This window comes from Gadus morhua, chromosome 13 (genome assembly GCF_902167405.1).
Source record: "Gadus morhua chromosome 13, gadMor3.0, whole genome shotgun sequence".
In the NCBI taxonomy this organism is placed as follows: Eukaryota; Metazoa; Chordata; class Actinopteri; order Gadiformes; family Gadidae; genus Gadus; species Gadus morhua.
Genome location: NC_044060.1, coordinates 21,629,415 through 21,649,421, shown reverse-complemented (window position 1 = coordinate 21,649,421; position 20,007 = coordinate 21,629,415). Strand labels below are relative to the sequence as shown.

Genomic DNA, 20,007 nt, shown 5'->3' with positions numbered 1-20,007 from the left:
AAGGGCGATGGGATTGGTTATAAGAAGAGGCTTATTGTTATTTTATTGAATATAACAACATTAAAAATCTTTCAGAATTACAGACAAATGTGTTGTAGGTGGATAATTTGCCATGCAAGTATCACACATATTTGACAAAAGCAACACAGACTAACATGCAAAAAGTGAACAGACAACCAATGACACAATAGACCCAAGCACTTACTTGCTTGATGTGCTATTAGAGTTAGTCCACCTGAAGCACGGGGTACACAAATAGAGACGGGGACAAAAGCTTAGGACAATCTCTCTGACCAAATCCATTGCTTGGTCAAACCATTTAAGCAGCCAACTATAAAGTCTATGGACAAATTCCCAAGAACAAAAACACAAAGAACATTCAAGCTAGAGTAGGGCGATATCTGTATCTAGTATTACTAAATGTATACTTTATATTGAAAATGTATCACTATATTACCATTATTTATTTAGCATTATACCACGGTCTGGGGGAATGCTCAATTCTGATTGGCTGCAGGGTGTGCATTAACTCCTGACATACGGACACCTGCCAAATTGTCTGTTCAGCCTTCAAAACGAGAGCTGGTAAATTGTGAAAAATGCATTCTGTAATCAGACTGTAATCCCTAGCCTGTAATCAGAAAACGCGGTTATATGCTATAGACCCTTTAGTATCTGTGGTATAAAGGCTGGGACGAATTTCAAATTATAAATATGTACACTTTATGTTGAAAGTATAGACCGTCGCGTTCTCCATTGAAACGAATGGCGCGGTGATTCCGTCTTCAAAACGAGAGCTGGTAAAATGTTAAAGATGAATTAAACTGTAATCAGACACGGCAGTTATATGCTATACCCTAGAGCAGAGCGGTCTTCAACAGGGGGTCCGCGACCCCCAGGGGGTCCGCAGAGGTACTGCAGGGGGGGATTGCGAAATTTTTGGTTGATTTGACTTTTTTTTTATATTCCCCCCGCAATTTTTTCCACAAATTTAAATGTCTTTAAATACACATTAAAATGAATCCAACACACTAGCCGCATTTACATGCACACTTTTGATCCGATTTCTAATCGGAATAGATCTATTCCTAAGCTATCCGAATGGCATTTACAAAAGTGGTAAGCATACATTTGTATGTCTCTCGCGCACACCTGACACATCAGGACTTGCTGCCACATTTTTATGCATTTGAGTTTGATGAAAGTCCAGCAGGAGAGAGCTTTTCTCTGCCTGCTCCTTCAATTAAGAAGAAGGACAGCACAGTGACGTCAGTTTCTCGTCCGGTCTTTATATCTACCCCCTCCTCCGCCGCAAACGCAATACGTATTTGGATGGGAGTGAGCAGCCAACACAGTTGGGAGGGAGAGAGTGCTGTTATGTTAGGGATAATGTGAGGAACGCCATTCATTATCGGGAAAATAAGCGATCAGCAGAGAAATAGTCCACCATAGATGTTGACGTCGCTTAGCAACCGGACACGCTGGGTCAACAGACTATTGTGGAGTGATAAGAAAGACACTAACAAACATCACTAATTTTCGTTTCCACATTTATATTTAAAAAATGTCTATTTGAATAGCTTTTATGCATGATTACATGCAATTGACAGACATTGTTGATCTTGACAGGTATCAGTTTATTATGTTATGTTTATGAATGGCAGTGGCATGGCCACCCTACTAACTGTACCTTGCACATGTTTGAAATAAAAACATGAATACATGAACCTGTGTATTATATGAATATCTTAGCATTGAATGCAAAATAACAAGGTACATTTATACATGGCACTATAGAACCAGTTTAATATAAAACACAATTTTATACAATATATAAGTAGGCGGTCCCCGCTTCATGTCTCCATCAGTTTGGGGTTCCTTGCCCTGGAAAACGTTGAAGAACCCTGCCCTGGAGTATCTGTGGTATAAAGGCTTGGACGAATTTTGAAATATAAAATAAATGCATAAAGTTAGCTCTCTGGCTCATAGCTGAGCGGACTAGAATACCTCCCGTTGCCATGTCGTAGCTAAGGTCCGTCCTAATTACTGGAGGAGTGAACAACTTACGGGAGGGTAATGGTTGTTCCAGGAATTAGTCAAACCCTCAGGCATTACCAGGGAAAAAAGTTACGGCTTGTGAAAAACTTTATATTTGGATTGTAAAACGCATGGAAATATAAATGAATGGTCTTAATTATATTTCTTTGGCAAGTGACCGTGGTATAAGCGAGATAATGCCCTTCGAGGTGTCCATTATCAGGAATTAATGGACGACACGGAGGCGTGAACCGTCCGACGCGCAGCGGAGGACAGTTGCCTCCGCAAAGTCCATTAATTCCTGATAATGGACACCTCGTCGGGCATTATCCCTTACTTATCACTGATCAGATCTCAATATTTTCATAATATCTGTATATTGCCCAACTCTAGTTTAATGTCCACTAGCTTAGCAGCCGTCAAAGCTAAACAAATATAATAAATAAGAAGGTTCAAGCAGAAGAGAGCTGGCCACAGTCTATAAGATACCATTTCAAATGTTCTAATAATACCACTACCAACCTCTGGTCCTTTGGGTCTAAGCTGCTGAACGTCACACTGTTGATTGGGTAGTGTCTTCTGAAAAATAGCCTTGGTAGACGAAACAGTACAGGAGAAATACTTTTCAGAATAGGTCATAATATGAATTCAAAACAATTGCACAGTTGTAAAACAATATGTTCAGTGTATGTACATACAGAAGGAAAAAAAAAGAGGGAGAAATCAGTTGGTCTCTGTTGAGTAAATAAGGTGATGTGAAACAGAGCTCCCTCCGTGGCAACGGCCAACTGGAGAACATAGACTAAGCCCTTTGAAGTATGCAGTTGAAATGTCTGCTCCCAAGAACCAATTCATCAAAACGTATCATGACTCAACAAGCTTATTGTAAACTAATTTGGGCAAAGGTAAAATAACTTGGCCGAATGGGGGTGTTGAACCCAGTAGCGTTCAACACCCCAACCAGAAGACCATCCTGACCTCAGTGAGACTTACCTTCGCTTTCCGTCCGTCAGAGTGATGCCCTGAATGGACACTTTGAAGTGGACCACAGTGGCCGTGGGACGTGGACTCAGGGCCAGGGTGCATTTGGTTGCCTTGGAGATGGCCTGGGGCCCTGTCAGCGATTCGGTTTCCACAGAGTTCAGATACAACACATTGCATGCTGGGAAGAGATGGAAGACGAGAAACAACATACATAGTGTTACAAATTGTTTCAATAAATGTCCTGCATTTGTCCACGTTGTAAGTATGACAGTCTATGCTGATCACAAGCAAATGCTACAGCTCTTGCTAATGCTTTATCTGAGTATGACCTTGAACAACGACACACTGGGATTGTCTTGATAAAGCGTGGTTGGATTGTTACGCTACCTGCTCCTTGCTTGAGGAGATTTGCCGCCGTGCTCGTGTTGGTGACACTCTGTATCTCCTGGAGCTCTCCCACCAGATCTAGAACATCACATTTATAGGATCACATCTCTGTGGTGTACCTTCATATGCTAGTGCACGCACACAATGTTGGACAGCAGGGAACCATTAGAGATACCAACAATCCCACTGTACACGCAGTATATCAAGTGCTGAGGGATTAGACCGATTAATTCAGCTAATGAAATAATTCAATTGTAAGCAATACGCAAACGATTGAACAGATCTCCAGTGCTGCCGCTATGTATAGACACAATGATACCACAGATTATTTACCCTTGTCTGGGACGAGCAGCGCACAGGGCAGGGAGATGGGAGTGATTGAATGCTGGTATACCAGCGCAGACAAACTTCCTGGAAGAACGAGAGATACGGAAAAAGGATGAGCTAATCAAAAGAAACCCACATCGTCAATCGTGTAACTTGGCTGAGCACGTGAGGCGTATCAGCGGATCTCATATCACAGGACATCAGGGCTCCACCCCCCCAGTGCTACGAACCAAAGTACGACTCGTTCTGACAGCCCTTGATCTTCACGCCCCGCGGGCCCGTCTCGATCAGGAAGTGTCTCACCAGCTGCTCCAGCGGATCTCCTGCCGCACAGAGAGGAGGCTTCAACGTCGGTGCAGAAGGACTCAGGAGTTATGTTTGGATTTGTGTGGTGCTGCCTCCAGAACATCTATGTCGTCATTATTCAGCTGAAACTTTCTATTTCTTGGTTTAATATTAACAGGATGCAACTGAAACATGAGAGCGAGAAAACCCTTAGTAGTACTTAGATATACACAATATAACTTAATTTCCTGCCTCGGATTAAAAAGGTATCCTTTGTTTTGATCTAATCTTAAGCGCTACACCAAAAGGCAGACCTTATCCTTTGAGCTCTGTTACGGCTGTTTGTCACAACAGACCTTTGCTGGTGTTGAGGTTGGCGTTCAGGGGAGGAGTGGTGACCTTGAGGGCCAGACCGTACGCCCCCTGGAAGGAGTTACTGTCTCTGATGAGGAAGGACCCGGGCTCCTTGTCCTTCAGCACTGCTATTGCTGCAGGACAAGCAGAAGAAGAACAACAAGGCACATTTGAGTCATTCAAGGCAGTGTTTGGCATTCGAAGGCCAACGTAAACATTTCTTATGGATCACTGTTGTTACACAATAGAGGGAGAATGACCGTGAACGTGCCTTGAAAGTGCCCCTGCATCTACCCCCTACCTTGATCCCTGGAGATGCCCGGTTTGTACCAGTACTTGGAGCTGTCTTGGACAAACTTTGCGTTGACCTTTGTGTCTGCTTCCTCTCTACCGCCGGACTGAGCGGACCCTCGTCGTCCCAGGGCGGGGGGCTCGGCCACGGAGGGGGAGAAGGTGACGTGATGCTGGCCACCGGATGACGACGACGACGACGAGGTGTTGGAGCAGGAGGTGGAGGAGGAGGCGAGGGAGGCGGAGGAAGGTGCCGACTCCGCCCTGAGCAGCGAGCTGTGGCCGTTGAGCGCCAGCGGGGAGGAGGAGAAGCGCTTCTTCTCGGGCAGCGGGGGCTGGGGGGCGGGGATGGTGACGGCGGTGTACCCCGTGTAGGGCACGTGGGGCACGTTGAGCAGCGGGTAGTAGTACGACGCCAGGGGGAAGGTGGGGGTGCTGTAGCCCTCGGGCACCGGCGACGGGGGTTTGGACGGCTCGGACGGGCTGTCCCGGCCGGGGGACGATCTCGGGGGGCCGGCCTGGGGGGAGGACCCCCTGGCCGGGGAGCCTTGGGGAGACTGTGCAGACGCCGGCGTGGAGCTTCCGCTGGACGCGTCTCTGCTGGCCGTGTCGGACCCCTGGGCGTCGCCAGGGAGGGCGGAGCCATTGAGCTGCACTTGGACCTTGGTCACCGACTGAATGGTTACAGTGGTTTGAGAGGACGTGTCTGATTGGCCGGATTCCTTTGCACTTCCTGTTTCTTTGTTGTCTTCCCCGATCTTGGCCGTTAACCCCAGACTCTGTGAATGCTTGCTCGCGTTTTCTGACAGGTCAGTGGATGAGCAGGGGGGTTGCTTTGGGGCTGCTTGTGATGGTTGGGACACAGTGTTGTCGGTGTTTGCGTTGGACTCCAGAGAGGGCGAGGACGTAGCTCCGTGGCTCGGCTTCTGGACCCCCTGGGGAGTGTTCTGGGGGGTCCCGCTGTCAACACATTCCTCTGTGATCCTGGAAGGAAGGGGAAACATCAAGGCTAGGGCAGGCAGTTTGGAGAAACCAGCCAGAGTATGTACTTTCAATTCTCCCTTCCGCCCTCCTTTCTAAGCCACCCCTGACTAGCTCGCTAGCTTTAGCATTGGTCTGCCTAGCCTTGTGGAAGAATCCCGTCATGCACGGCGAGTGCACGGGCAGAGTTCAGGCAGGCAGACAGGTAGGTAGGTAGACAGGTAGGCCACAGATACCAGACAAAAAATATATATTTATTGTCAGACCATTTAATATATTTACTTCTGTCAGGATGTAAAGAGAATGTCAACAAATATGAACTGAAATGCTCCTACCCTAGCTTTAACAAGGTTTAAATTATATTTAGAAAGAGCTGTGATCTATATGTCTGTCTGTAAGGCCACTCACCAGACTTCAGCTTGTGTCGGGGGGCTGCAAATGAGCGTATAGTCCTGGTCCACATCCATTCCAGCAGCACTGTCTGGGTCACTTGAAGGACTCACAGACTTGTTGTCCTTCGCGTCAGCCTGGGCCGTTTGATCTTCGGGGTCAATAAATAGTGAAACACTTAACATTAGAGAAGGTTTGTTGGTTTCATCAAAACACACACAATTTGTCAGCCAATCACAATGGACCAGTTGCGGGGACAACAAGCTCACCTGTGTGGTGGGTATTCTCTGACCTCGGGCCCCTGGCTCTGGAAGGGCTCTCCGCTGCCTGACTCCTCCCAGGAGAGGCTCCCGGCATCGGGCTGGTGGGAGCCAGCGGTGAGGAGGATCCAGACTGGTACCCCGAAGCATAGCCCCTGCTCTCATGGCTCTCTGCTGGGGAGGACTGATAAGGGATGCAGGCACAGGCGAGATGGGCTGGCGGCGGGGTACGGTACCCCTGATGGAGCACCAGGACAGACCCTGCTTGGTCCGGGCTCTGAGGCTGCTCTAGTGAAGAATGGCACACGCGATACGGCTGCACGGCTGTCTTGTGCTGCCAGAACTCTGCAGCCTCTCTCTTGGCCTCCCAGTGGCTGTCGGCCCACACCGGGGGTCCCTCCCTCGCCTGCTGCATCTCCACCTCCCGGCCCCACTGCAGGCCCCCCGATTTGTCCGAGTGCAGCGGATGGAACAGCCGGACCGACGCCGACTGGTGCTCCCTCCGGCCGGCGCAGTCCCTGCAGCCGCAGCCAGAGGGCGCCGCCGGCGGTTGGAAGAACAGCTCTCTGTAGGGGCTAGTGGGCAGGGAGGGCGGCCCGTGGCCGGGGCAGTGGACCAGGTGACACCCCTCCGGGGAGCACTCCCGGCTGGAGGCGGGCAGGCTGTAGCTGTGGGGGTGGGGGTGGGCCAGCTCCGGGGTGGAGTGGGGGAAGCACGCCCGGTGGACGCAGAGCATGGGGGCGGGCGGACACTCCCAGGGCAGCTCCGGCAGCGGGTGCCCGCTGTGGCGGTGGTACAGCTCCAGGTGCGGGGCGTGGCGCGGGTTGGGGGAGAGGGGTTTGGACGGGAGGGCGGGCAGCGTGCGGCTCTTGGGGTTGTTCTTGGGGGCGGCGGCAGCGGCGCGGTGAGCGGGATGGTGCCCGTTGCTGGCGAGGCACGGCTCTCTGGCCCTCTCCCAGCCCCCCTCCCCCGGCCTCCCCGCCCCGGGACTGCAGCACGGACGCCCCCCCCGCCTGAAGCCCTCCAGCCCCCCCGAGGGCTCGGCGTCGTCCAGGATGGCCGTCTCCCTGTCCCGCTCTTTGCCCCTCCCGGCTCTGTCCTCCCCCTCCGCGGCCCTCCTCTCCCCCCCGTCCCCGTGCGGGTCCGTCGGGGGGCTGGGGGACGGCTCCTCCGGCCAGTCAGCGGAGGGAGAGGCCGAGTGGCGGCCCGGGTCGGAGCTGAAGGAGGCGGGAGGCTGCGGAGCGGCGGCCTGCGTCGGGGGCCCCACCGTGGGGCTCAGAGACAGGCGTACGGCCCCGGTCGACCCCGGGCCCCGCCGCTTCCTCACCTGGGCGTACAGACTGCCGTCCAAAGGGCCCCGTGTGTGAGGGATCTCTGGCATGGGGGAGGATATTCCAGTCAGATACATGTGCAGCATACATCACACATAATTGAATATAATTCTCATTAGCTCCCATAACCTGTCTGTCTGTGTGTCCATGTATTTGTGGTCAAGTGTTTGTGTGTGTTTCTTGAAGTCACATTGGGTGACACACTAGCCAGTCTTTGAGAGATATAAAATCCCATTTAGGTTTTTTCTTCAAGCGTTTTATGTCTTTACGAGAAAAAACATTCCCATTGCTGGGTGAGTTCAACTTTTTATTAAAGTAATTGGGAATTTCAATGAACTTTGCATCGTTAGTTGTAAATAAATCTTTGCATGCATTAGAGTGACCTTTTCTTTAATGCAGGGGCATGGTGGGGATCCCTCTCACTATCTCTCTATTTCTCCCCCACTATCTCTTTAGATCTCTCTCACTATCTATATATATCTCTCTCACTATCGCTCTGTTTGACTCTATGGAAGGGTTACCCCTTCCCCTTACCCCTTCAAAACAAGGGGGAGGGGTAAGGGGTAGAAATGGGATTGGGCCTATATCTCTCTATACCTCTCTCACTATGTCTCTATACGGCTCTCTCTTTCCTATCGTCCCTATGTCCCTCTATGTCTCTCTATCTCTATATTTCTCTCTCTTTGTGTATGTTTGTGTGTGTATATACGTTGTCTTACTCTCCAGGCTGTCTTGGTGGTGTAGGTTGAAGTTCTCATAGGAGTCCCATCTCACCACCGGGTCAGACGTGTTGTAGTCTACTGTGATGGAGGGCTCATTCTTCTGATATTCGCGCCCTAGCCAAACACATTGCAGTTATTTTGATGTGAAGCACACTGTTTAATGAATCAATAAAACACACTCCCTGAAGCAATCGTTTCACAGAATTCACTCACTCAAATTTGAATAGAGGAATTGTACAATCATTTGTGACTGAGGATTAAAAGCTGTTGTATTGTATTGTTGTATTGTATTGTTTTCCCGAACATCAACTGTTAAACTAATAACTTTTTTCAGTTCAGACAAACGAATGCAAACATTATGGTTTAGTTTTTTGCCTAATTATGCCCTTGGGCTGTGGGGCTTCTGACGCATGCAGAGGAAATACTGTGAAATGAGTTCAAGAACGAGAGGTAGTCACCTTTTATTTTATCTGGACTGCTGGAGAAGATGAACTCCACCGAGTTATCGGGAGGGAATCTGTCATCTGCAGAGAGGCACGCAGAATAAACCACATCATAAATACTGTGAATACCCATTTCTGTAGTAAGTAATCATTTCAATCTATACAACAAAAACAATAAAGAAATATATATATTCAGCAAAAGTAATACACGTGTACTTAATTTAGTTATAAGTACTAGTTGTGTGTGTGAATGTGTGTGCGTGTGTGTGTGTGTGTGTGCCGCGTGTGCGTGTATGTGTGTGTCTACGCATATTCATTTGTGCAGTGTAGCGCAGCGGACGCAGTTCAATTTTCTATCATTTCTTTCGTAGGGTTTCAGCGTCGCTGCATTACGCCCATGCATTGTCACGCAGCACTTAGGACACAGTCCAATTGTCACGAGAGCTTGGCCTACTGAGCACAGCTGTTTCTGTTTCAATTCACCAGACACTGTCATTCCTTATCTGATTCAAGTGTGTGTGTGTGTGTGTGTGTGTGTGTGTGTGTGTGTGTGTGTGTGTGTGTGTGTGTGTGTGTGTGTGTGTGTGTGTGTGTGTGTGTGTGTGCGTGTTTGTGCGTGTGTGTGTGTGTGTGTGTTACATCAAGTGCACTAGAAACGAGAATCTTATATTCGGGAGAGTAGTACACAGAGTTGTGGCCTTTCATCCTTTGCTGGGGAACAAGTTGTGTTTGCCCATAGGATCCTATTCATTTACTTCAATAGTCTACATTGTGATGTTAACATTGGAATATGATCATGACTGTTTACACACTTGCATGGGTGTTCACAGTGTAAATTCACACATGAATTTGAATTCAAGGTTAAAACACACTAGATAAAGAGACTTCTAAATTCCGAAGTTTTTCGTCCATGAGTCAGGAATATCTGGGACAGCCTGTGTAGACCGCCTGTTGGGCGTCTCCTGGCCCCATCGCTCTGGCCCCCCGAGCCCACCAGGGAGTATACCTGAGCTGGCGGAGTCCAGCTCAGTCTTGCCGAACCACAGCTGGGCTCCGTGGACCGTGCAGGTGTGGAACTGAACCCTGAAGACGACCTCTCTCTGGGCGCCGCGAGTCCGTCGGTGGTAACACTTGACCTGGGACGACAGGGCAGGCGGGCGGCAGGCATGGAGGGATGAATGGAGGTTGGAAGATTAAGACATTGGTCAGAGGTACAGATACACAACGGCTTCCTTTGCATGGATTTCAAATATAGACGTCTGTGTTTTACATCATGTTTTGGGATCAGGAGGCCGAATTGATGTGATGTTGCTGGTGTATAGTAGTCACAATGTGTTGTTTAACGTGGTTATTCTGTATTCATTCTCATGGCAAGGGCCATAGTAAACACACAAAGAAATTAGCCTACAATATAATTGATTATAAATCAACTAGGGAGGTGAATAACTCAAATCTTTCATGGTCGAATAATCAGCGGGTGGTATGAACGAATAATCGATTATTCGATGTGATGCGTTACTGGCCTCGGACCACTTTTTTCAGCAACAAGTAATCTAACGCGTTACTATTTCCAAATCAGTAATCAGATTAAAGTTAGGCCTACTACTCAAATTCACTGTGCGTTGCTATGCTATATATTTTTTTTTTACTGGATCACCGATTGGCGTTGAGAGCGATAGAGTGGTGTGTGTGTGTGTGTGTGTGTGTGTGTGTGTGTGTGTGTGTGTGTTTGTGTGTCCGTCTGTTTGTGTGAGAGTGCGTGTGCCTGTGAAGCGTAAGTCTCCAGAGACTTCAATCAATCTGAGGCGAGTGTCGACCTTGACTCTCCAGAATCCGCGGCACCAGTTGTTATTAGAGGCGGAATTAGTCGCGCGGTGCTGCGTGCGTGTGTATGTATGTATGTATGTATGTATGTGTGTGTGTGTGTGTGTGTGTGTGTGTGTGTGCGTGCGTGCGTGCGTGCGTGCGTGCGTGTGTGTGTGTGTGTGGAGCTGTGTCCAGTGAACGCCCCGTAAAGTGCGGGGTTATATTTTGTAAAAGTTGGTTGAAAGCCGTGTGTCAGTGTGTGCACCCAGGGCCGTAGCACCAAATTCTGGGCCCTGTATACAAGAGGTACTGATGGAACGAATTCCCCCTACCAGCCCCTGCACAGAATTGTTGACCGGGGTAGAAGTACAGTTGTTGACCGGTGGGGGAGAACAATTGTTGACGGGGGGGGAAGCAATTGTTGACGGGGGGGGGACAAAAAGTTAATATTGGCAAAACCGGTTGTATTTTTTTTTATTTTGAGGCAGCAGGGGGTGTTGTCGCTGCTAATTGTAACTAATAAAGTAACTTGTAATTTAACTTAGTTACTTTTAAAATCAAGTAATCAGTGAAGTAACTAAGTTACTATTTTAAGGAGCAACTAGTAATCAGTAATCTGATTACTTTTTCAAGGTAACTGTGGTGTGTGGCAACACTGGTGCCGACATTCACAAAGGCAGCCATGGATCATCGGCAAGAAATCCCTTAATATCTTAAACGCAAAAAAAAAACTACCTGCTCAAGTAGTTTGTCAAATTGTCTGTTCAGCGTTCAAAACGAGAGCTGGTAAATTGTGAAAAATGCATTCAACTGTAATCAGAAAACGCGGTTATATGCTATAGACCCTATAGTATCTTTGGTATAAAGGCTGGGACGAATTTTAAATTATAAATATGTACAATGCATAACGTTAGCTCTCTGGCTCATAGCTGACCGGCTAGAATGACTAGAATACCTCCCGTTGCGAAGTCGTCTCTAAGGTCCTTCCTATTTAGTGGAGGAGTGAACAGCGTTTCTGTTGCATAAGAACCTTACGGGAGGATTATGATTGTTCCAGATATTAGTCAAACCCTCAACGCATGAAAATATAAATGAATTGTTTGAATTTATTTTCTTTGGCAAGTGACCATGGTAAAAGTGGGATAATGCCCTTCGAGGTCCAACATTAGTTCCTTCAGTTAATTCTTGTTTATTTGAATGGAAAAAAATGTTAACGGTCCAAATGTTAGAAATCGGCTTTGACCCTCGAGAGCGAATAATCGAATAATCGAATATTCTGGCCCCTCCCTAACATCAACAATAGCAGCAAAGGGAAGTCTAGGTAAATAATAAAAATAGGTACTAATAAAATTTGACAATATCCTATGCTTCAATTAAACGTAATGTTCCAGCCAGTCTTTAGCCTCCGTGTGACGCACATTCACTTGACCGTGAAGCGTTGTACTGGCCACCTGATGGACGGCTGCATAACGGTGTGTGTAGTGAACAAGCAGTGTGTCATGATGTGCGTCGTGTGCTACAGAAGGGTCTGTCTCTCACCATGATGTCCCCTTTCAACAACAAAGCTGGTTCCATGGTCACACACAGCTTCCTGGCTCTGGAGTTGTGGGGGTCACTGAAAAACACACACACACACACACAAAGTTAAACACACACACACAAACATACACGCGTAGACACACACACACGCACACCACACACACATACACACACACACACACACAAGCACACACACACAGGTACACACTGACACTAACACACACTCAAGCATACACAAACACACACACACACACACACACACACACACACACACACACACACACACACACACACACACACACACACACACACACACACACATACACACACACACACAAACAAAATGTTAGACAGGAGAGACCACTTGAAGGACATTAAACCAGTCAGGGCACTCTTCTATTTTGAAAACTACAGGTAAACACAAGCTTGTATTAGAGTAATGGTTAGCCCTAATCCAAACACTGACAGAGTAAGCTATAAACACGCCTGAGACAAACGCCCAGAGGGGTAGAAGAGAGCCAAACAACTCAACTAGTAGAACAAGGTGACTTACTAGACGCCGGAGGTGTAAACCAGCTGGAGAGACTGATATATCTTCAGGAAGGGATAGTAACCTACAAAGAGACAGAAAGAGAATCAGAAAGTGGAAGGACACATATTAGAAGCCAGTCAATGTTACTTGTGTATTCCTTCAACCAACTTAAGAGCCTCACAGACCCACAGTATACAATGGCCCCTAACCCTCAGCCATCTACATGTTTAGGAGGAGCAAACATAATGTTGGCAACAAATCAAATCAAAAACATTTAAGACGGAGAAATAGGAAAGTATTAGATATGTACTGTTTGAAAAAACAACAATCATGTCTGTTGGCTAGTTGGTGGAACTGAAATATTAAAAGAGCATTCAAACTCGTAAATGCTGGACAGTTGCTGATAGATAACAGTGCTATCCACGCCCAAGTACATAGACAGAAACGTTTGGTTGGACTCAATATATTTGATGCATCGTGACCGTATCATAACCGTATCATAACCGTATCACAAGCTGCCGTGGAGGGCACTATACTGACTGGTAGGAGCTGTGTGAGACTGACCTCCCTCTGCCTGGAAGTTTGGCAGCGATGGAATGAGGATCTGCTGTAGGAACAGAGGACTGCTGTTCATCTTGATGGAGCCGGACAACAGACCCCCAAAGTAGAAGATGTACCTGAACAGGAGGGGACGGACGGGAAGGATGTCAGGGGAATTCTTATCGATTTTTATTTTGTGTTGTAGATCTCTGAAAACTGTCTATATCGGCCTCTAGAAAAGCATTGTATGAATATAATTACTATTGTTATTCTACATTTGAGCAATGAACTTTGAACTACAAAGTTGCACCAAACAACACCTTTAACATCAAAGGAGTTGAGAGTTGTAAAGAGCAGAAAAACGTCCCTCCCTCTCTCCACCCCTCCTCCCTCCGTTTCTCTGCCATCGAGAATTGTTGCACTTCACACACCTGTGATTGACAGGCAAGGTAGATTCCACGAAACCAATCATGAAAAATAAAAATCTCTTGTTGGTTTGAAATGATTTGGGAACGGTCTTAAATCTAAATCATCTCAAACAGGTAGGCACAGTCAACTCAAACCAGATATATTCCCACTGCGTATTTCATTAATTAATAGTGGACAGATTGCTAAACCAATTCTTACAAATAAGACTCAAATAATAGCCCTCAAATCGTACATAAAGCACCTTAAACATGAAAACGAAATGTATGTGACTCGACTGAAGGGATCACATTGATTTTCTTTCCGAGTGCAGAGTGAGAGTGAGGAGAGAGACGCATAGTGGGGTATATAAGTGGGTTGCACCTGTTCTGAGAGGGCTGTAGAGAGGAGGAAACTTTATCTTCACAGAACTTCCTCATGGCCAGGGTTGTGAGTGCCTGGTCAGCCCTGTGAACAGTTATCACTGCGTTAAGACCCCACATACTGAAGCTCCGTCGGCGCTGACCTTTGCAGACCACACAGTTCCCCTTCTTTCATTGGCTGAGGTGTGTGAACCGTTGAACAATAGTGCTCCTTGTGTCATATGCATTGTTTTATTTGCTTAACGTCATACTTTGAAATGCTTACACACCGTTTTGAAAAAAACAGACCTAAGGCTGGAATGGTAAGTGTTTTTAAATGACATTCATTTTAACATTTTCTTTTCCTTCATTTTTTGCTGACATTTAGCAACTCTGCAAATAAAATCCTGAGATCGGCACAAAAATGCACTAAAGAAATTGAATGGGTTACGACAGCCCACAAGCTATTCATTATTAAATAATCGGGGGCCAGGAGAATTCCATTATGTTCCTGGTATAACGAGTGTAGAGAGGGATAGAGGGCACTTTACCCTGCAGTTATCTTGCTATAGTGCATGTAGGCGGCCACAATGACGCCAGTCTTTCCTTTGTTACCCTGTTAAACAAAACCACAAAGACCATTGTGATGCTGACCACTTCCAACACAGATGATTGAGATGTAAGAGATCTATAAATACGACACACAATACAATGCATAAACAGTTATAACTAATGGACGGATGACTGAATAACTGGATATCAATAGATCATGTGATTGAACAATTAAAGTCAACTCTACGATGGAAGTCTTCCGATCACTTTCTATTTCCCACAGTTCCAGTACGCCGGACCCTGCTACACTCAACACTGACCTTGCAGTGCAGGACCACCACGTTCTGGGGGTCAGAGATCAACCAGGTGTCCATGGCCTTGCACACAGCGCAGATCCTGTCCAGTGGCGGGGCGTGGTGGTCGGGCCAGCCGTAGTCCTGTACCTGCCACGGGACCGAGACAGAGCAATGGGAGGCTTTAGGGGCTTCCTGAGTTGACCTCTTAGTTGACCTCTTCTCACACACAACATCACTTTTAGAAAGATGAAGCCTACTTTTACATTTTTTCTTCAATTGAGTTTTTATTTTTGTTTTTTTCATGTGTAAAACCTTGGTTAAGCAAAGTTAAGGCAATCATAAGCGCCTTGCATAATTGAAGTTTGCAAAAAGCAGCTCTGCCATGGCGTATTTGAAGAATACTCGTTTGTTGCGAAGCTGCTCTTTGTGACGACCCCTTATGCCTCGTTTCCACATGGGTACATTCTCGTATGCGATCCAACCGTCTCCGACCGAAAGTCCATTCATTCCCATGTGATTCTCCGTAATGTCCGTTTTTCCTCCGAGGCTCCTCCCCTCCGTAAAATTTCTGTCCGGTATGTCCGTAATATACGTTCAAAATGTTTTACTTTTGCCGTCGTTTTACGGAGATACCGTATGAAAGTTTTTATGTTTTTCACAAAACATGTAAGTACCTGGCAGGCCAAATTCCTCGCCGATCTCTTTCCAAGCCTGGTTGGTTTTGTTTTTATCTTTGTATATGTCGATCCTCATGTTCCAAAGTACCGGTCTCCTAAAAACGGCCATTATCATACGCTCCCCCATCTTTTGTCCGTAAATAAATTCATGTCCGTACGTAAAACACTAGCGACTCCTTCCGTAAATTTACGGAAGCACGGATACGAAAAACATATGTATGTGGAAACGAGGCGTTAGTGAGGCCACGTGAAACGAAGCGTTCAGCTCCGCTACCCAGCTAGCCTGTAGAACCAAGATGGCCACCAGGGGGATAAGGCCCATACTCGAATCAAAGCATGAACCTGTAAGATGATAAGGCAGTCAGATCGCTATAACGCAGTCTGTGTGTTTCCAATGGATGAGTGGATGAATTATCCAAATTCAATACTGTTGCTTGCTTTAGCTGTTAGGTGTTTATCATGATATTACATTTTTGTTCAATTTGTTGTATTTTCACCCACATGCTATGTGTGAACCACCATTTGTGTACCTTTGGGTTAAGGCTGGCGATGTCGTGTCTCTTCTCTGACAAATTCAGGAGCTGAAATAAATACAGACACCATCATTAGTAAGTGTGAATGTTATACGGTCATAATACAGATACACCAACACAGTGTCTTGATACTAGTACCTGATAACGGCCTCACGGACTGTTAGAAAATGGAATTCAAACCACAGTGAAAGACGCCGATGTGAAAATAAAAAGTATGAATAAAACATGGCTTAAACACATCCTATGCATAATTTAGTTGTGTTTGAATTCCCATATTTGCTGAGCGGTAGGAAGCTGCCCCCTGCTCGGTGAGTGCATACCCGTCCATGAACAGGAATTCGAAGAAAAGATGCGGGATAACTCTATTTGTGCACTTTTATTTATATTACATGCTGTTTAACTGCATTTCTAAATGCATTTGAGATTTAAGGGGGAATGCTACTATAAGTAGAGCAATGTTAAGGGGACCACAGACACCCTTTTATTTAGCTTGTAGAGGGTATATTAAGTGCCATATTTGTAGTATTTCGTAATGAAAAAAAAATAGACCTATGTTAGTCATTTGCTCATATGCTCTCTTTACCCCTTAAATTTCCGTTAAACATGTGAAAACAGTAATCCAGTAATAACTAATTTAATGATATGATATTTCATTCATTTAGCTTTCGATGTGCTACTTTGACAAGTGGCTAATGCCAGCCACCAAGCTAATGCAGTGGTTCCAACCAATATACTTTACTTGGGGTATTTATAATTGTTTTATCTGTATGAGAGAACGACGCCATTCGCGATCAACTGGGTCTCCCATGCATTGACCATTTACTTTTAATTAAATTAAAATCTTCTTTCATTGTAGAGCTGCAAGGGAAAACATTAATTTGCTCTCTCGCTCTCTCAATCGCCAACAGACTGTCCGCAGACCGACTGTATAAAGCCCCTTCTCTCAGTGCACACGCTGCAACAAAACATGAACCCTGAATCTTAAAAGATTTAGGGGTCTAAATCTGAGTCAGTATCATACTGGTGTCCTCGTTTTGTGTTTGCTTTTATCGGGTGAGAAAAAGTATCCACAAATGTACACATTTGTGAATACTGTTTATCTGTACCACATAGTCTGGGTCAGGGCCGTAGCACCTAATCCTGGGCCCCTATACTATAGGTACTAATGGGCCCTCCTGCGCTAAGTTGTTGACGGGGGGGGGGGGAGACGTGGCCGATAAGTAATTATTATTATTATTATTTTTTTTTTTCATGGGCCCCCCCTCTGCCTTGGGCCCCCCCACAACTGTCCCCTTTGTCCCCGCAGTCCGTCGGCCCTGGTCTGGGTACATTGCACCCACACTAGAGCTCCACTGTCCACGCAGTTCATTACCTGCGTTCTACTGTGGCAGAGCCATCAGGGACTTTGAAAGTAAAGCGTCTGCGGTTTAATTGCATTTTAGTTAGGCTATTGTTCAGTGAATGATACTTGGTAATTTGTCGATCGTGTAAACACATTGACCATCCTTGCCAGGTATACAAAAACACACTGTACTGATCGAGTCTTTAGTTCCCAGTCTCATCGCCCTAATTCAGAGCCTGAATATCTATTGTGAATAAGAACACTAATAAATGAACTCGTCTGTGAACATAATTACTGCCTGGGTCACGTCAGATAGATTCACCGCATTGCTGTCGAAGACAACCACTACCATGATCCCACTCCCACATTACCTAACAACGTCATCAAGTAATGTCTTTTGTCGTGATTGAGTGAACCCCTAGCGGCAGAAATAACATATCCTACTTTTAAAGTGTAAATTAACTCCCTGAATAAACAACCCGGTATCTCTCCGTCTTGACATCGAGGTGTCTGAGTAAAGGCACTTGAGTGCGGGGCAGACTGGAACATTCACACACTGGTGGGCAGAGACGCTCAGTCTCAGATAAAACATATCTAAATGACGGTCTTCATTTAATAATAGTGCCGAAAATTACTTTTGATGAATATGTTGAAGCTCATGTATGACACATTACCCCTAAAATAAATTCACTGCTGTCATGGAAAACCCATCTGGTGTTGACTTTTCCTTATTTTAATATCTGTGCTGTGTTATCTCGCCACTTGTGTATTTGATTTTGCATTTGCATCACTCCTAGACGTAATGTGTAACCCACTGCCCCCTTAAATACAACGACATTGCTCAAAACTTAACAGCACTTTTGTCAAATGGCGAGCACACTGTTCCATCAGTCCATCAATCCATTGGACACGTTGGTGTTTCCTGTTTGCTCACCAGAAACTTGTCCTGGTGTTTGGATTTCAGCATGGCCGCCACTTCCTGCAGGTTTCCACGGTAACGCTGCTCCTCCAGGTCGGGCAGGAAGAAGACGGATATGATCCTCTCGGTGATGTAGGTGAGGTCGAAGTCATAGTGGCGCTCCATCACCTGCTCCATCACCAGCTCCACACTCTTGCTCCTGGACAATCAACACGTCGTGACTTCTCCTAATTATCGGTTACTAATTACTAATTGTCATTTAGTAGACACTTTTAGTGTCAGTTTTATCTTTTATCTTTTGCTAGATATACATCATCAATGAGCAGGTAGCAGGTAGTCAGTCGAGGATGCCTACTGGTTACATGTCGATGTGCTGCAGACATAAGGGCTTTAAACCCCAAAGCTTCTGGCTGGGTCTCAGATAAACACCCTATCTATGAGCATGCCCCCATTTGGCAGACAGACACTTTATGCAAAGCAACTTACACTTCATCAATTTTATTAAGGAGCATGTACAGCCCGGGGCTCATGGGTGCCTATCTGTTAGGCTGTTGTCATTGGGCGTTGTAACCCAGGCGCTTTCTACTGGGATTCAAACACACTACCAACTACACTATCCTATACCCCTTCTTGTTGTTATGTTATAGATTAGTTTAGTAGCATTTAGCAGCAGTCATTTGACATGTATGGACATTCTGTGTGTTGTTTTCATAATGTCCCTGATGCTTGGTTGAGTGTGGCACTACCTGGGTAAGGAGCCCCTCTTCTTTTGAAATGTAGAGGTAATGGAGCCCTTCTGAAAGACAGCACACAGGGGAGACGGACAGAGGGACAGGGAGCGTTACCACGGCAACAATAAACACTAAAAGTACAACCGAATAGAAAAAAAACAGATTTATTTCAAAACAAACTCACCAGGTCAGACGCAGAGTGACAGTTGCCGGTCAACTAGGGAAAGAGAGAGAGAGCACATTTAGCTTTGGTTTATAAGAACACCAGTAACCCAACATGTAGACACACTAACCCCACAGACACTAAGCGACTGGGACATTGTATGCCAAGTCATGTGTTTGTTTGGTTGCTGCTGGGTCCCCTCCAGCTGGAGGGATGAGGGGATGGAGGGATAGTGCGGGAAGGAAGAGTGCAGATGGAGAGGGCAGGAAGTCTCTCTCTGTCTCCCTCTTGCTCTCTTTGTGTTGTCTGGGGCAGCTGGTTTGCAGAGGTCGCTGTCAGCCGAGATTTAAACGCTCCACATGAAGTGCACAAATGCCAGACTGCGTGTGTGTACTCCGGCCATGACGCACACACACAGACACGCACGGATGTAAGAACGCCCACACACATGCACACGCGGAGGCACACACACATGGATACACACACACACACGCACGCACACTAACGCAAATGCGCACAGAGGGATAAAGGTAAGTACAAAGACACACACAATCAGTCACACAACAACATATTTCCATTGACTCAATCTAAATCAATCTATTTTAAGTCGCTATCCATGGCCAAAAATAGGTAGCACAGTGGTGATGGAGCAAATGGCCACTGATAAAAGCCCTTTCTTTTGCAGCCTTAGGATATAAAGCAGTTCTCAAATTAGACCAAATGGTTGTTGCACTTTATTGTGAAGAGAAAAGAGGGAATTGTTGCTCCTGAAGACTCAACATGTGGCTCACAGCGTCTCCCTGAGTTGGTCTTCTAAA

General features: G+C 46.2%; 1 protein-coding gene across 4 annotated transcripts in view; it reads right to left on the bottom strand.

Moving 5' to 3' along the window:
- LOC115557711 (tensin-2) overlaps positions 1 to 20,007 on the bottom strand; it is a 38,612-nt gene that overhangs the window by 1,146 nt on the left and 17,459 nt on the right. For 3 of the 4 annotated variants that reach the window (XM_030375768.1, XM_030375771.1, XM_030375770.1), the window contains exons 2-24: positions 19,211 to 19,243; positions 19,042 to 19,091; positions 18,311 to 18,494; positions 16,032 to 16,082; positions 14,849 to 14,971; positions 14,528 to 14,592; positions 13,999 to 14,082; positions 13,234 to 13,346; positions 12,691 to 12,751; positions 12,138 to 12,213; positions 9,799 to 9,928; positions 8,808 to 8,873; positions 8,347 to 8,463; positions 6,306 to 7,670; positions 6,055 to 6,187; positions 4,676 to 5,649; positions 4,377 to 4,508; positions 3,966 to 4,058; positions 3,742 to 3,819; positions 3,409 to 3,486; positions 3,031 to 3,199; positions 2,560 to 2,628; positions 206 to 235 (exon numbers count right to left, since the gene is read on the bottom strand). In XM_030375768.1, coding sequence (XP_030231628.1) covers positions 206 to 235; positions 2,560 to 2,628; positions 3,031 to 3,199; positions 3,409 to 3,486; positions 3,742 to 3,819; positions 3,966 to 4,058; positions 4,377 to 4,508; positions 4,676 to 5,649; positions 6,055 to 6,187; positions 6,306 to 7,670; positions 8,347 to 8,463; positions 8,808 to 8,873; positions 9,799 to 9,928; positions 12,138 to 12,213; positions 12,691 to 12,751; positions 13,234 to 13,346; positions 13,999 to 14,082; positions 14,528 to 14,592; positions 14,849 to 14,971; positions 16,032 to 16,082; positions 18,311 to 18,494; positions 19,042 to 19,091; positions 19,211 to 19,243 — 4,274 coding nt within the window. The remainder of the gene's footprint in view (positions 1 to 205; positions 236 to 2,559; positions 2,629 to 3,030; positions 3,200 to 3,408; positions 3,487 to 3,741; positions 3,820 to 3,965; positions 4,059 to 4,376; positions 4,509 to 4,675; positions 5,650 to 6,054; positions 6,188 to 6,305; positions 7,671 to 8,346; positions 8,464 to 8,807; positions 8,874 to 9,798; positions 9,929 to 12,137; positions 12,214 to 12,690; positions 12,752 to 13,233; positions 13,347 to 13,998; positions 14,083 to 14,527; positions 14,593 to 14,848; positions 14,972 to 16,031; positions 16,083 to 18,310; positions 18,495 to 19,041; positions 19,092 to 19,210; positions 19,244 to 20,007) is intronic. The other variant, XM_030375769.1, reaches the window with a different exon arrangement.